Below are 12,322 nucleotides of genomic sequence, written 5' to 3'. Positions count from 1 at the left end.
AATGACCAAAAGATTGAAAGACAAACAAGAAAGCTAAAGTCCTAGTACAATTAAGTCCTGGAATAAATAAGCTTTGCTATTCCCTGAAAACCATTGCATTCACCGGCCAGCCTATGATCACATATTCTGTATATCTCACATTCATTCCATGGTTAAGGCCCTTCCCTATTTATTTACAGCTGTCTCCTGGTATTTCTATGCAAAATCAGAGATGAAGAGAAGGGGGATATAGGGACTGGTAGAGAAAGTGATTCATTGTTTAGTTTGAGCTGTGGTTGGATTATTCAGGGAACTCTGTGGCTACCATCCTTGTAGTAAGGAGCATAGAATCTGATACTTGATAGGAATAACCAAATTCTTAAAAGTTTCAAGTTGTAGAAGAGGGCAACTTCTTCTGCTAATCATCACAGCAGTTTGCAAAGGAGGGCAAGACTTCTTTCTCACAATTCTGAGAGAGGAGCCATTCTCAAGATAGAAACTATCTACACATAAATATAGTAAATTCCACAAGAGGCCATCAAGCTTAACCTAACTGAAGCCAATTATTTTATCTGTAATTATACATGGACCTCTTTTTTTTCCCAAGGGGATCAGAGCTCTGTCTGGAATTTCCTGTTAGAAACTTGTAAAAGGAAAGTTTTGCTTCTAGCATCTAGATTGGAACAAAGCAGGGGCTTATGTATTCCCATAAATAATATTTGTTTCCTCCTCAATAATTTACTTATTTCAGGTTGGGTTAAGCTCGGAAATGCCAAATTGTTATGTGGCAAGTCACAAGATGATTCAAGCCACACCAATGAGAAGCATGCTTTATTCTTACTGCCAATAGCTAAAACAATGCAAAATACTTTAAATGAGTAAAAAAAAAATGCTTTAATTCTACAGAAACAAACAGAACACAAAATCTCTTCAATAGATCTCTTATTGATAATAATTACTTTAAAAAATAGTTTATTACGTGTCAGTTTATTACGTGTCAGTGGCAATCACTATGCATGCCCAGTGCCTAGAATGATGCCTAGTACATCGTACTCAATACATAAATCCTGCTGCCTGATGAACAACAGATATTACTTACCATAATCTTTATCACAGTCCTGTCTATGAGGATTAAGGGACATAATTTATGTTATTTACACATAGAAACTCTGTGGGTGGATATTATTTTCTCTGTTTTAGAAATGAGGAAGGTTATTTAAGTTTCTCAGCTTACAAGCAAGTAAGGTAGAGAACAAGATGTGAAGATGGGCCTCTTATTCGAGTGTCTCTGCCCCCGGCCCCTCTACAATATTGCCTTAAGTTGGTGATTTGGATATCTGTGAACCAGCCATGAAAAGTATCATGTTAACTCTGTACTGAATTAATCTATTTAAAGACAATTTGTATAATACATGTTTCTTTACTTTTACCAATACAAAGGATAAATTTTCCCTGTACAAGTCAGACTTTAAATTATTTCATGCTTAATAACAAGTCTGTTTCCCAGTCAAGTGTCAAGTTTCTTGACGTTTAAACATTACCTTTTCATGAGTCCTATATCCCAGCCTCCACTCAATCTATCACCCTTCCATTCTGTGCTTATTCTTTGAATAAGCAGTCCTTTCATGGAATAATTATCTCCATTTCTGAGCAGATTCAGAACTACTTCTGGCCAGAGAACACCCACAGGATTAATGCACAGTGCCTGCTCCCAGGATGTGGCTTGCATGGCCCTGCAGAGAAAGCCTTTCATTGATATCACAACTCAGGTTCTAGTTGCAGTGCTTTTTCTCAGTGACTTTTCCCTCTAAAATGGGCATTGCCCTGTTCGACCCCTACCTTGTAGACATCCAGCTCTCCACACTGCCGGTCAAAGCGAGTGTAGAGTGCATTGAGCATGGTGATGACCTGCAGTGGTGAGCACTGGGAACAGATGGCAGTGAACCCAACAATGTCCGAGAAAAGCATGGTGACGTTACTGAACTTCTTGGCTTGTACAACTTGCCCTTGCCACAGCTGCTGCGCCACCTCGCAGGGAAATATGGAGCACAGAAGATCGACTGTCTTCTTCTTCTCTTCCTCCAGGGCTTGGTGGGCTTGCTCCAGGGTGGCCTTCAGCTTGCCCAGCCTCTTTTTTAGGCCATCTTGAGCTCTGGCTTGTTCGCCTATGAGGACCACATCCCTCAGTGCATTGTGAATTGGGATGTCTGAGAGGTAGAGCCCTCGTCCTGTAAAATCTTCTAATCGGTCCACACAGGGTGACCCCAAGAACAAGATGGCACTAGATTCAACAATGTAGATCATTTGGCCTTTGAGGTCCATAACCTGTGAAGCAAAGCAAACCAAACCAATTTTGGTTTATTCAAGTTTCCAACACGTTTTCGAGATGAAAGGAGAGGAAGTAGATATAGTGACGATCCTTTTGTATTTAAACTCTATGTTCTCTACCTGCTGGAAAAGAACAATATGCTTTCTCAGAGTTTCAATTTCCTATGAGTTCTAAAATGCATGCAGACTTTTGAAAAATGTCTTTGAGGATACTCTCCACAGAAACCATGCTTTTCAATGAACAATGCAAAAAATTCTTGCTTCAAGGCTTTCTCACTAAGTGGCATGCTCATGCTTTTGTTACTATAATCTTTTGATAGTAGCAGTGAGCAGAAAGGATTGTACCAAGGGAGCCTGGAGAGACGTGGGGTTTCAAGTGATCATCCTGGATCACAAGATCTCCTTGTATGAGGGTGGACAAATATGTCTATGTGTGTTCCCTGCAGCAGAGTCAAAGCAACCCAAATGTCCTTCAACATGGGGCCAGTTGAAGAAAGTAAAGAACAATCATACAATAGGATACTACACAGCCTTCAAAAAAGCGAAATAGACCTATATCTAATGACATGGCAGGATGTGCAAAATATATTGTTTAATGATAAAAAGAAAAGTTGTAAATAGCATTTTTTTGTTTTAAACAAAAATCTACATAACTAATGTTTTTGATTTTTTGCCGCAATGAACATCTTTAAATATTACCTATTTTTTAAATATTTAGCTATATTATTTTTATCATAAAAAGCAATGAAGCTGTTTTCATTTGGGGGAACAAATTGAGCATCTCCTGGGGTTATGCCTGTCTAAAAGTAGGCCTTTCTATTAGCTTTGCTTGTACTATCAACCATGATGTAGCAAACTTTCTTTCCTAAGACTAAATAATTGCCAAAATTTCCCACCATAAGATATTGATTAAAAAGTCCATTTAGTTGCCTCCTATTAGAAACAAGTACTTTTTATTTATTGTAGAACAATACCTCATTATTCCAAATTAAGTCAGCTATTTGATGATGATTGAAACCAATTGTTTATAAACATTTATCTAATTCAGTTATAAAATATTCTGTAATGATTTTCAAAGGTAGACTGCACTCAATAAATATCTGAGAAGTAGTGGGTCAAGTAAGCACGCAAATGAATGCAGAAAGGATTTTGTTTTAAATTTATTCCAGCCTTAAAAGTGTTTTTGAATTGTTTTAAACATAAATATTTTATCAACACATTTGGAGTGATGCATATATTTCTACCTTTTTTGTTTCTAGTCCTTAAATACGAAACAATTTATTTCATACTGAAAATATGACGATGTTTTCTTACCTTTGAAGATTTCTTCACAGAGTTATCCCATCTCCTCACTCGAACAATGAACTGCATATTCAACATAGTCATGATTCCGCTAAACGTTTGCTTGATTTTTGGAGTCAGAATTTCAAAGTACTCTTCAAAATTCGGCTTCCCTTGAAAGTCCCTCCTGTTCATCAGCCTCCTGATGCCATTGCCAAATTGCAGAACCGTCATCTCTCTGTCAAACATGAAATGGAACGGAAATGTCTTACAGAAGAGAGAAGCAGGGATGACCAGCGAGGACTGGGGTTTGCCGGGGGACAGGAATGGTTTGGTGCTTTTGATGTGAACGGAGTATAACAAATAAGGCTGGTTAACAAACTCGCTGCAATCGTTACGGAAGCAGGGAGGCCTCACAGACACTTCCACTTCGGTTTCGTACAATGTGTGAGCAGCTGCCTTAATGATGCCAGGAAGAATCAGGGACGTGGTTCTCTTAGGGAAGAAATAGTAAACATTTAAGAAGTCGTGATCTTTATCCAGGCATAGAATGGAGGCGTCTTCCAGCCTGCCTCTCTTTTCTGCTTCTTGGCAGTGGCTGCTCTGTTTCAGAAGGGTGCTGAAGCTATTTAAAAAATCTTTGAGGGTTCCTCCAACCACACCCAAGATATGTTCATCTTCCTCATAGCATATTTTAAAAAGCTCTTCACCAAGAGATTCTTTGACGATTTCCACTGGAACTCCTGAAAGCATAGAATACATTTTCTACCATATCAAATACGTCAATCTTTGTGGAGCTGTGCTGTTACTACTATTTTTAACATTATTGTATTTGATGGTTTAGTTCCCTTTATATCTGGTAGTAAGAGTTCCAATCAAAACTAATCTATATAGATTAGTTTCTAAAATTCTCATAACTGAATGAAGATCCTAAATCAGTTAATTAAAAAAGAATGATTGATTGAGTATAATCCACAACTTTTTATCTCCCTTAAACTTAACAATAAAGAAAAATTGAAATTACAGGATCAAGTACATTTCAGAAAAAGCTCTCCCACCTTGTTAACAAAAATAGTACATCTTGATGAAGGGTGACTGTCCCCCTTAGAGAGCCTCCAGGAGTAGACGCATCAGGTACAGGAATTAATTTGAAATCACCGATTGTGAAACTCAATTTTGTCATTTTTCTTTAGAGATGATATAAAGTAATTTTTTTCTGAGTAAAATAGCATTCTTGTTGTTTAATGTTAACTGAATGACTATGTGTTTGGAATATATTATTTAGTTTCTACAACTTCTTCTTCCCTAACCTGTATTTTTTAAACTCTGTGTACCACGTTTTTCTCATCTGTAACTTAGGAAACACAACCATGCTCTCTTCATAGCACTGTTGTGATGTGTGGAAATTACGTTTAGAATAGTGTCTAGCTCCTAGGAAGGACCCAATATAAGTTAGCCATCATCATTATTATTATTATTAAATTCTTAATATCTCGTACTTTCAGAGAGATTTAATCTGTGGGCCCCTATACTCAAACTTTGAAAAAAACAGTATGACAAAGTTACTCATCTACTTGTTTCCCCCAAACTAATTATTAATATGAGAATTTGGTTAACCTTTTTCCCATGATTGTTTCCAACTTAAAAAAAAATTCTTCATTTTAATTTGTTGTGTTGAATTTTTCATGCATAAATGAAGAACACTTAATTCTAAGCTCAAAGCCAAAGCACGTAAATGTCAATGAGTCAGCCTCCCATGCAGCTTTATCTACATCTCAGCCAATAAACATTATAAGAAGAGGAAATGTTTTAGGTCAAACAGAAATATATAGTATGAAAAAGATTTATTGTTTATGTTAATACAATACATAATATTGAACACTTCACACTGGAAGAAACCAACAAATAAATATGAATATTTTTGAATAAAATATTAGCTCTACAGGTAAATATTTTCCACTAATAGAAAATATTAATTTACAGGTAAAATATTAATTCTACAAGTATAATGATCTCCTAATTGCATATACTTAATTCTATTACCTGCTGCAACTGCTTGGTCTGCAATTATTTTTTCAAAGTCTTCTCTTTCCAAAGATTTCCTGAAATTATTTCAATATCTTAAATTATAAACTGACAAATGAATGCTAAAACTTCATATTATAACATACAGAAATGATGACAGAAAATAATTTAAATTACCCTTTCTGTAGAGACAAATCTTGACTATCAAATTTACAGGAAAGGAGCAATGACACGTACAACCCAAAACAATGTTGCAAAACCCCAAAAGATACCTGATATTGAGTGTTTCATCAGTTTTTATGAAGCACATTAACCTTTTACGTTAACTTTACATAGGTTAAGACTATAGAAGTTTGCACTGGTAGGAAACCAGGAATATGAAATGGCCCAGAAGGAGATAGCAATAAATCAGACCAGGGTTTTTCTGATAACCCAGCCAAGAAGATAAATCTACATACTGATGGATTTCAGTTTTAAGTATCACTATCTTTTTTCCTAAAGCAAATACATAGTATATCCTGCTTTTGAGTTTTACATTCTATATATTTAAGTCTCAGATATCATTACATTAAACTTTCATTCTTGATCTTGTATAAAAATTACTAACTAAATTTTATTCAATTACTGCACTGGATTCTACAGCATAGAAGTTGATAATATAATAGCACACATTTCGATTGACAGGTTTTGCTAACTTCAACAGGGCTACTTGTTGATTCATGTTTGCCTAATTGGTTTTTGATGATTTCTGATACTGATGACTGATTATGACCAAATTTGCCAAACTACTAAAGCATATTAAAAGACACTCAAGTTCTATTGGTGGTTCAGTTTGCTATTAGGCAAGCCAAGTTTACAAACAGGCATAAATCTAAAATTTTAAACAGATTTCAATAAAGCATGATACTTGTATAGAGGTTTCAAAAGGAAATACTTTTGAGAAGGAAAATTGCTCAGTCCACTACTTTGTCACACAAAGGTATATTTTTCATAATTATTTAAAATACTAGTAGAAATATTTTCTTATCTAAACTGGTTAAGGGTCACTATACAGTATTATATCTAGTTTGAATGTGGAGATCCCCAAACCCCTTGTTATACATTATTTTATATTAATCAGTCTTTAGATTTGCTTCTTTTTCTCATTCAACCAGCTTCTGTTTTTTATCTAAAGAATGAAAGCAAATCTGCTCAGAGAACTCTTAATACTGCCCATTCCCAGCGCCGTGAAATGAGATGTGAGCAAAGCTTAGCTAGTCCAAACAGTACGTAGTACAATTCAAAATAAGTTCCCTATTTTTACCTCCAAAAAAAAGGAAGTGTAAGCTTACAAGTGCACCAGGAAGTGTGTGTGTGTATTGTGTAACATACACACCCACACACACCCCAGCCATGAGTTCATACGTGCAATGATGTGATGAAAAGGTCCTAGAAAAAGAAATAGGGCAGAAGCTCTCTGTGCAACCAACCCAGAGAGATATCATAATGACTATACTAAAACTCATTCCCCTAAAAATAGGAAGGGGGAGGGCGGGGTCCAGTCCCTCAGTTAGGGACAGTTTATTGTTGAATATATTGATTTTTTGCTTTTCAAGTTACAGAAGATAATAAGCAGGCCACAAAAAGGAGTTAAGGTGTTTTCAACAGTTGGCAAACAGAACAGCAGAAGTGGCAGCTGACTTGCCAAAAAGAAGATGGGGGAAAAAACAGAGAGACCAAGAATATACCCAAGAACCAAAAAAGCAAAGCAGAGAGAAGCCATTTAGCACATCAGCAGGCAGTCTTATGTGAAAAAAGGTCCCTGATCTTCCTTCAACAACTGAATAACTACATCTTGGGCAATTTAAAAGTATGATCAGCTCTTTAAGAAATCAGGAAGTAGTCAAAGATTTTTTAAGATTTCCAAATAAAGTGATTTATTTTTTAAGTTTTGAGATTTTTTTAAAAGAGAAACACTACCGGGAACACATCCTAACTGAGTATCTGCATCTAGCTTAGGAACATTTCAGAACACAAGGCCCTGAGAATAAATTTTCAGTAAACTGGCTGCCAACGACTTAAGCAGACAGACACAGTAGCACAGCTACAATGACTTGTGGCTATCTTATCAGCTTGACTGAGAATTAAGGTCAGAGGCATTCTGGAATGCTTTTCCTATCACTCATGTAAACAAAACTTCCCTCAGACACATAGATTCACGCTGTCTCCTTCTGGACCCGTCTGTGACCCATCTTGGCTTGCCTGCTGCCTGCAGTCTGGGGCCAGTTACTCAGCAAGGAAAATTAAGCACAGATAATCCACAGAACAGATTATCCACTCATGAGTAGTAGACAGATGAATGAATTTATAAAATATTCCCGAAAATGGTATTAGTTTGCAAAACTTCAGTGTTCAATTCTGCAAATTTGAACTCAAGTATTCATTCTATTATTTACAACTGAAATAATCCTTGAGGCTTCAGGGAATCAAAAACAAGGCCAACCAAGTGATCTACCAGCAGTAAATGTGCCAAGATATATTTGAAAAATTAACTATATAAATCAGATTTTTAAAAAAACCACCTTATAAATTAAGCCTCTAGGGCAAACTTTCTTAAAGAAAATTTCAAAGACGGAATACAAGAAGAGTATAAACAGAACTGATATTCAGCCAGTGCACACTCCTATGACCAAACTGGTTAGGAAAATACAGAATCACTTTTCACAGGATTAATAAAGAGCTGCTGCCCTAAGCCCCCTGGGACACCCCCCTCTTATACCTTTGATCCTTCCACCTCCAATTGAGGCAGCAGCTAAAAGATTAATCTGTGCGAGGTGGGGATGGGGTTGTTGAGGCCCTGCTTGAACCTTCTGGCAGTATTCTTCAGGCAAGGAGTCTATTCTGATTGGTTGGAATCCATGCCTTAGCTGATGTTAAATATTTTCGAAATTACACCTTAGTTTCTACCAGTTTCTTTCTAGAATAGGCCTTATGGGAGCTGGTTAAAAGCTGCAGTATATTGCCACATGGTTAAAATCATGCGCTCTGAAAAAGCCAGGCTTGAAATTCAGTTCTGCTTTTTCCTAAACAGCTGTAAAATCCTAAACATTTGATATAAACCTGAGCTCACTGACATAAACTGTGAAAAAGAAATGCACTTACTTTCAGATTAGGAGCAGAGAAAACACTTAGTCTAGTTTCTAGCAGACCATCATGATTGAAAAAATGTGGATAAATTCAATAGGTGTGGCTTATTAGTGACAGTACCAGCAATTATAATAGGCAGTTCACACAGCTAAAGAGGTTCAATTTACCTGCTTTCTTTTATTTTGTGTTTTGCCAATGTTCTCTGAAGCGCAAGGTTCAGCCGCTCAAACTGAAAATTGAAAAGAAAACTTTTAGACATTCCCTTAAATAATAATTTACTTGAAGAGATATATTTTAAAAATTTGTCCTGAAAGTTTCTTCTGAAGAAGCAGAAACATTATTACTTTAACGGTAAGTATAGTGAACTCACGCTTTGGAAACAGGGACTGATTTTCTATGGGTTTTCCAAGCTTGGGAAGAAACAAGGAGCTCAGACTAATTTGAGTTTGGATGTGGGTTGTGGCCCACTGGCTTTGGTTGGTGGGTGGTCTCACTAACAGCCACAAAACAAAGTCGAGCTGAGTTGGAATCCAAATAGAAGACTCCAGTTTGGTAATGTCAGGTCTTCCATGAAGGAATCCTGGACATCACGTCCTCGGGGTCAGGAAATCCCGTTGGATGTGCTGCCACTATTTCACTGTCAGCATGGCTCAAGCCAAGCAAATTCCTGTTGCTTTCACAAACTCTACACCCAGCCACCCCAGTGAATCTCTGCCCCTAACTACAAACGCATATTTATGTTTCGTACATCCTTTCTATCTCCTGGTCTAGAAAACTCTGCAGCTATCTCTGTCTTAACCCTTTCTTTTTTTCCCTTAAATCTAATCTCTCACTAAGGTCAGTTCATTGTTGATTTGAAACAAATCTTGGAAATACCCTAACTTGTACTAATTTCCTTTCTTTGAACTAATAATCTTCACCAAATACTTACTGTCTTACTCTTTTGTTGATTTCTGAGTATTTTTTTCATGAGTTTTCCCATACTGCAAGATATCTGCATGTAAGTCTCAAAACTTCATAAATACTTGTTGACTATTAATCTCTCTTAACAGCTCATTGTCTCCAACTAGTTGATAAGCGGGTAGAGCACTGATAACAGTGTTGCCAATTTTTTGCGTTCCATGTAAAAACCGTCTGTATCTATATGTGTATGTGTAACCGTTGACTCTTTCCGTAGTTTACCCAGAAGAAAGTGAAGAATGTTTTGGCTATGTTCCAAGTTGGGAAATTCCTTTTTCCTTAAGAACTATTTATATCTCTCTTAGAATTTCCACTGGTCAAGTGAGGTAGCAGCGTTAAGCAAAACAGAGCAAGCTTCTGTTTTAATGAAATGAGTTATGAAAAGGACTTTCACTTTTAAAGTGCATATAGAGCTTAGAAAAGAAATTTGAAATTTATTGAAAGAAAACACAAATGCTGAAAAGAAAGATAAGAAAACGTAATTTATAACGTAGAACAATTTGTCTGACTGTTCAGATAATGAGGCGGGGGTACGTCTGCCTCATGATGAAAGAAAGATTGACAGGGGGCTTACACAGTGGGCAGATTCTGAGCAAGGTCCTGGTGACCTACATGGCGGCAAAGGGCAGGAAGCCCGGCAGGTGAGGAACGTGCTCAGGGAAGAAAATATGGGCACGTTTCTTAGCAGTCTTTTATATCAAGGAAAGAGGAAGGTAACATTAATTTGGAGACTGTAAATGAGGTAGATCAGCCAAGGGGCTTGAAAAGCTTCAATTTCTCAAGGACCTTTTACTCGGTAGAAAGTTCCTCTGGCATTACTAACACCAGAATACTAGTGTGTATTAAAACCTATGAAATCACAGGTTGCTGTGAGCTCTTTCTTCTGTAAAACACATTCATGTGGGAAAAGGGTCATCAATAAAATGAGAGTCTCTGCCTTTGTATATGAGCTTCAGTTTTCCTTCATGCATTTGCTACCTGACATTTTTTTTCTTGTTATGTGTCTCCTCCACGAGAACAGAGGCTCCAAAGGGGCAGGAAATACCTGTTTTGTTCACCACTGTATGTCCAGCACCTAGAAGAGGAGACGTGGCCATAGGAGATGCTCACTACATATTGATGGAATGAATGAATGACTGAATGAACAACACTCACTCTGTCAGCTATTCAGTCTTGAAGGCTTAATATAGAAAATTTTATCAGTGAAGCGATATAGCCAGGTACAGAGGTGTAATTCTTTTAGCTTGCTTACAAATAAATTTTGATTGTTGCCGATTTAAAATAACTTGAATTTGTTTATATATGAACTACTGTTCTGACCAGGAACTTGTAACAGGCAATGAAGAAAGAAAATCCATCCAATTTTGCCACTGAAGAATTTTTCCTTCCTTCTCCCAAACACTAGTAGAGACATCATTTTCTTCCTCCTTACCTTTCTGATTAAGCCACCAGGTACACTCTTTTACCCTTTTCAGTCAAGATCTTTCCTGGTCTTTCATTTCCTTTCCATTGTCACCAGGAGCATCTTTGTCTAGTCCTTTCCTCCTAACATATATGCTGTAACTGTAAGAGGGGAAGAAAAATGGTCCCCCTTCCCATTGCTGGGGTTGGTGGAGTAGATATATTCCTGACTTTCCATTTTGAATCAGAACTTGTTTTCCTAAAAAAAAATGTGCTGAAGTCCTAGCAAAACTTTAACAGCAGGCTTTAGTGATATTACGGGTTAACAGACTTTTGTGAGTATCTTCTTTCATCATATACTATTCCTCCTCTGGAAAACTGTTCTAAGTTCAAAACAGAACCCACAAGCTTTCCAGGCAAAACATTAATTGGAAAGGCTGCTGGTACATAGAGTTTCCTACCTTGGCACTGCAGCTTCTATAATATATCCGGAGCCTAGACCCTGGAAAGACGCAAGTCCACAATAAAGCCATAGGCAGGACTCAACTTTAAGTGAGACTTGTCATACACAGCCAATCTCGGGGCCTCATGACATTAAATCAACCACTGCAGAGCTGCTCTAGAAGAGTCAGATAATCCATATCTCAACAATTCTATATATCGATTTTTAGCTTAGTATGGTACTTTAGGACTAAATCCAATATTTCTTTCAAAATTAATTCCCTACAATTCGACATATCTTGCGTAGTAGTCATCTATAGATTTTTAGTCACCCAGTGTTCAAACTCCCTTGTATTTGGGAAAGTCTCCCTTGTGAATTTTGGAGGAATGGACTCTGCTTATATTCACAATCTTTGGACTCAGAAGTGTTGTGGAGCATGGAATTTCTAGTTCACAGAGGGGTCACTTGTCCACAAAAGGGAATAAAGTGTTGCTCTCTAGTTTGTTTCTCTTTACTTCACAATTATCTTCTGACTTGTTAAAGGACAGATAGAAATTCATTGTTAAAACAAGTAGTTTTCTCACAAAGACACCATATAGTGAGACTTTAGGAATAACTTCTATTTGATGCAATATTACTGTGAGCCTTCTGAATGGAATTTCATCGGTGTGGTTTATGGATAAGTTGCTATTTCTTTAACTTTTCTACAGTTTTTTAATGTTTTTCTAGGCCAAGGATATTTCAATTCATAAGGATAAATTATAATACTGTATCTTTTAT

The 12,322-nt window shown here is 36.9% G+C and overlaps 1 protein-coding gene across 8 annotated transcripts in view; it reads right to left on the bottom strand.

Moving 5' to 3' along the window:
• The window catches only part of GUCY1A1 (guanylate cyclase 1 soluble subunit alpha 1), a 67,761-nt gene that overhangs the window by 21,059 nt on the left and 34,380 nt on the right, over window positions 1-12,322 (bottom strand). For all 8 annotated transcript variants that reach the window (XM_046656840.1, XM_046656838.1, XM_046656839.1 and 5 more), the window contains 4 exons: window positions 8,907-8,968; window positions 5,632-5,690; window positions 3,622-4,331; window positions 1,819-2,304 (listed from right to left, as the gene is read on the bottom strand). In XM_046656840.1, the coding sequence (XP_046512796.1) occupies window positions 1,819-2,304; window positions 3,622-4,331; window positions 5,632-5,690; window positions 8,907-8,968 (1,317 nt within the window). The remainder of the gene's footprint in view (window positions 1-1,818; window positions 2,305-3,621; window positions 4,332-5,631; window positions 5,691-8,906; window positions 8,969-12,322) is intronic.

This window comes from Equus quagga, chromosome 3 (genome assembly GCF_021613505.1).
Source record: "Equus quagga isolate Etosha38 chromosome 3, UCLA_HA_Equagga_1.0, whole genome shotgun sequence".
Classification (NCBI taxonomy): Eukaryota; Metazoa; Chordata; class Mammalia; order Perissodactyla; family Equidae; genus Equus; species Equus quagga.
The sequence above is the reverse complement of the archived record's forward strand: the minus strand, read 5'-3'. Positions and strand labels throughout refer to the sequence as shown.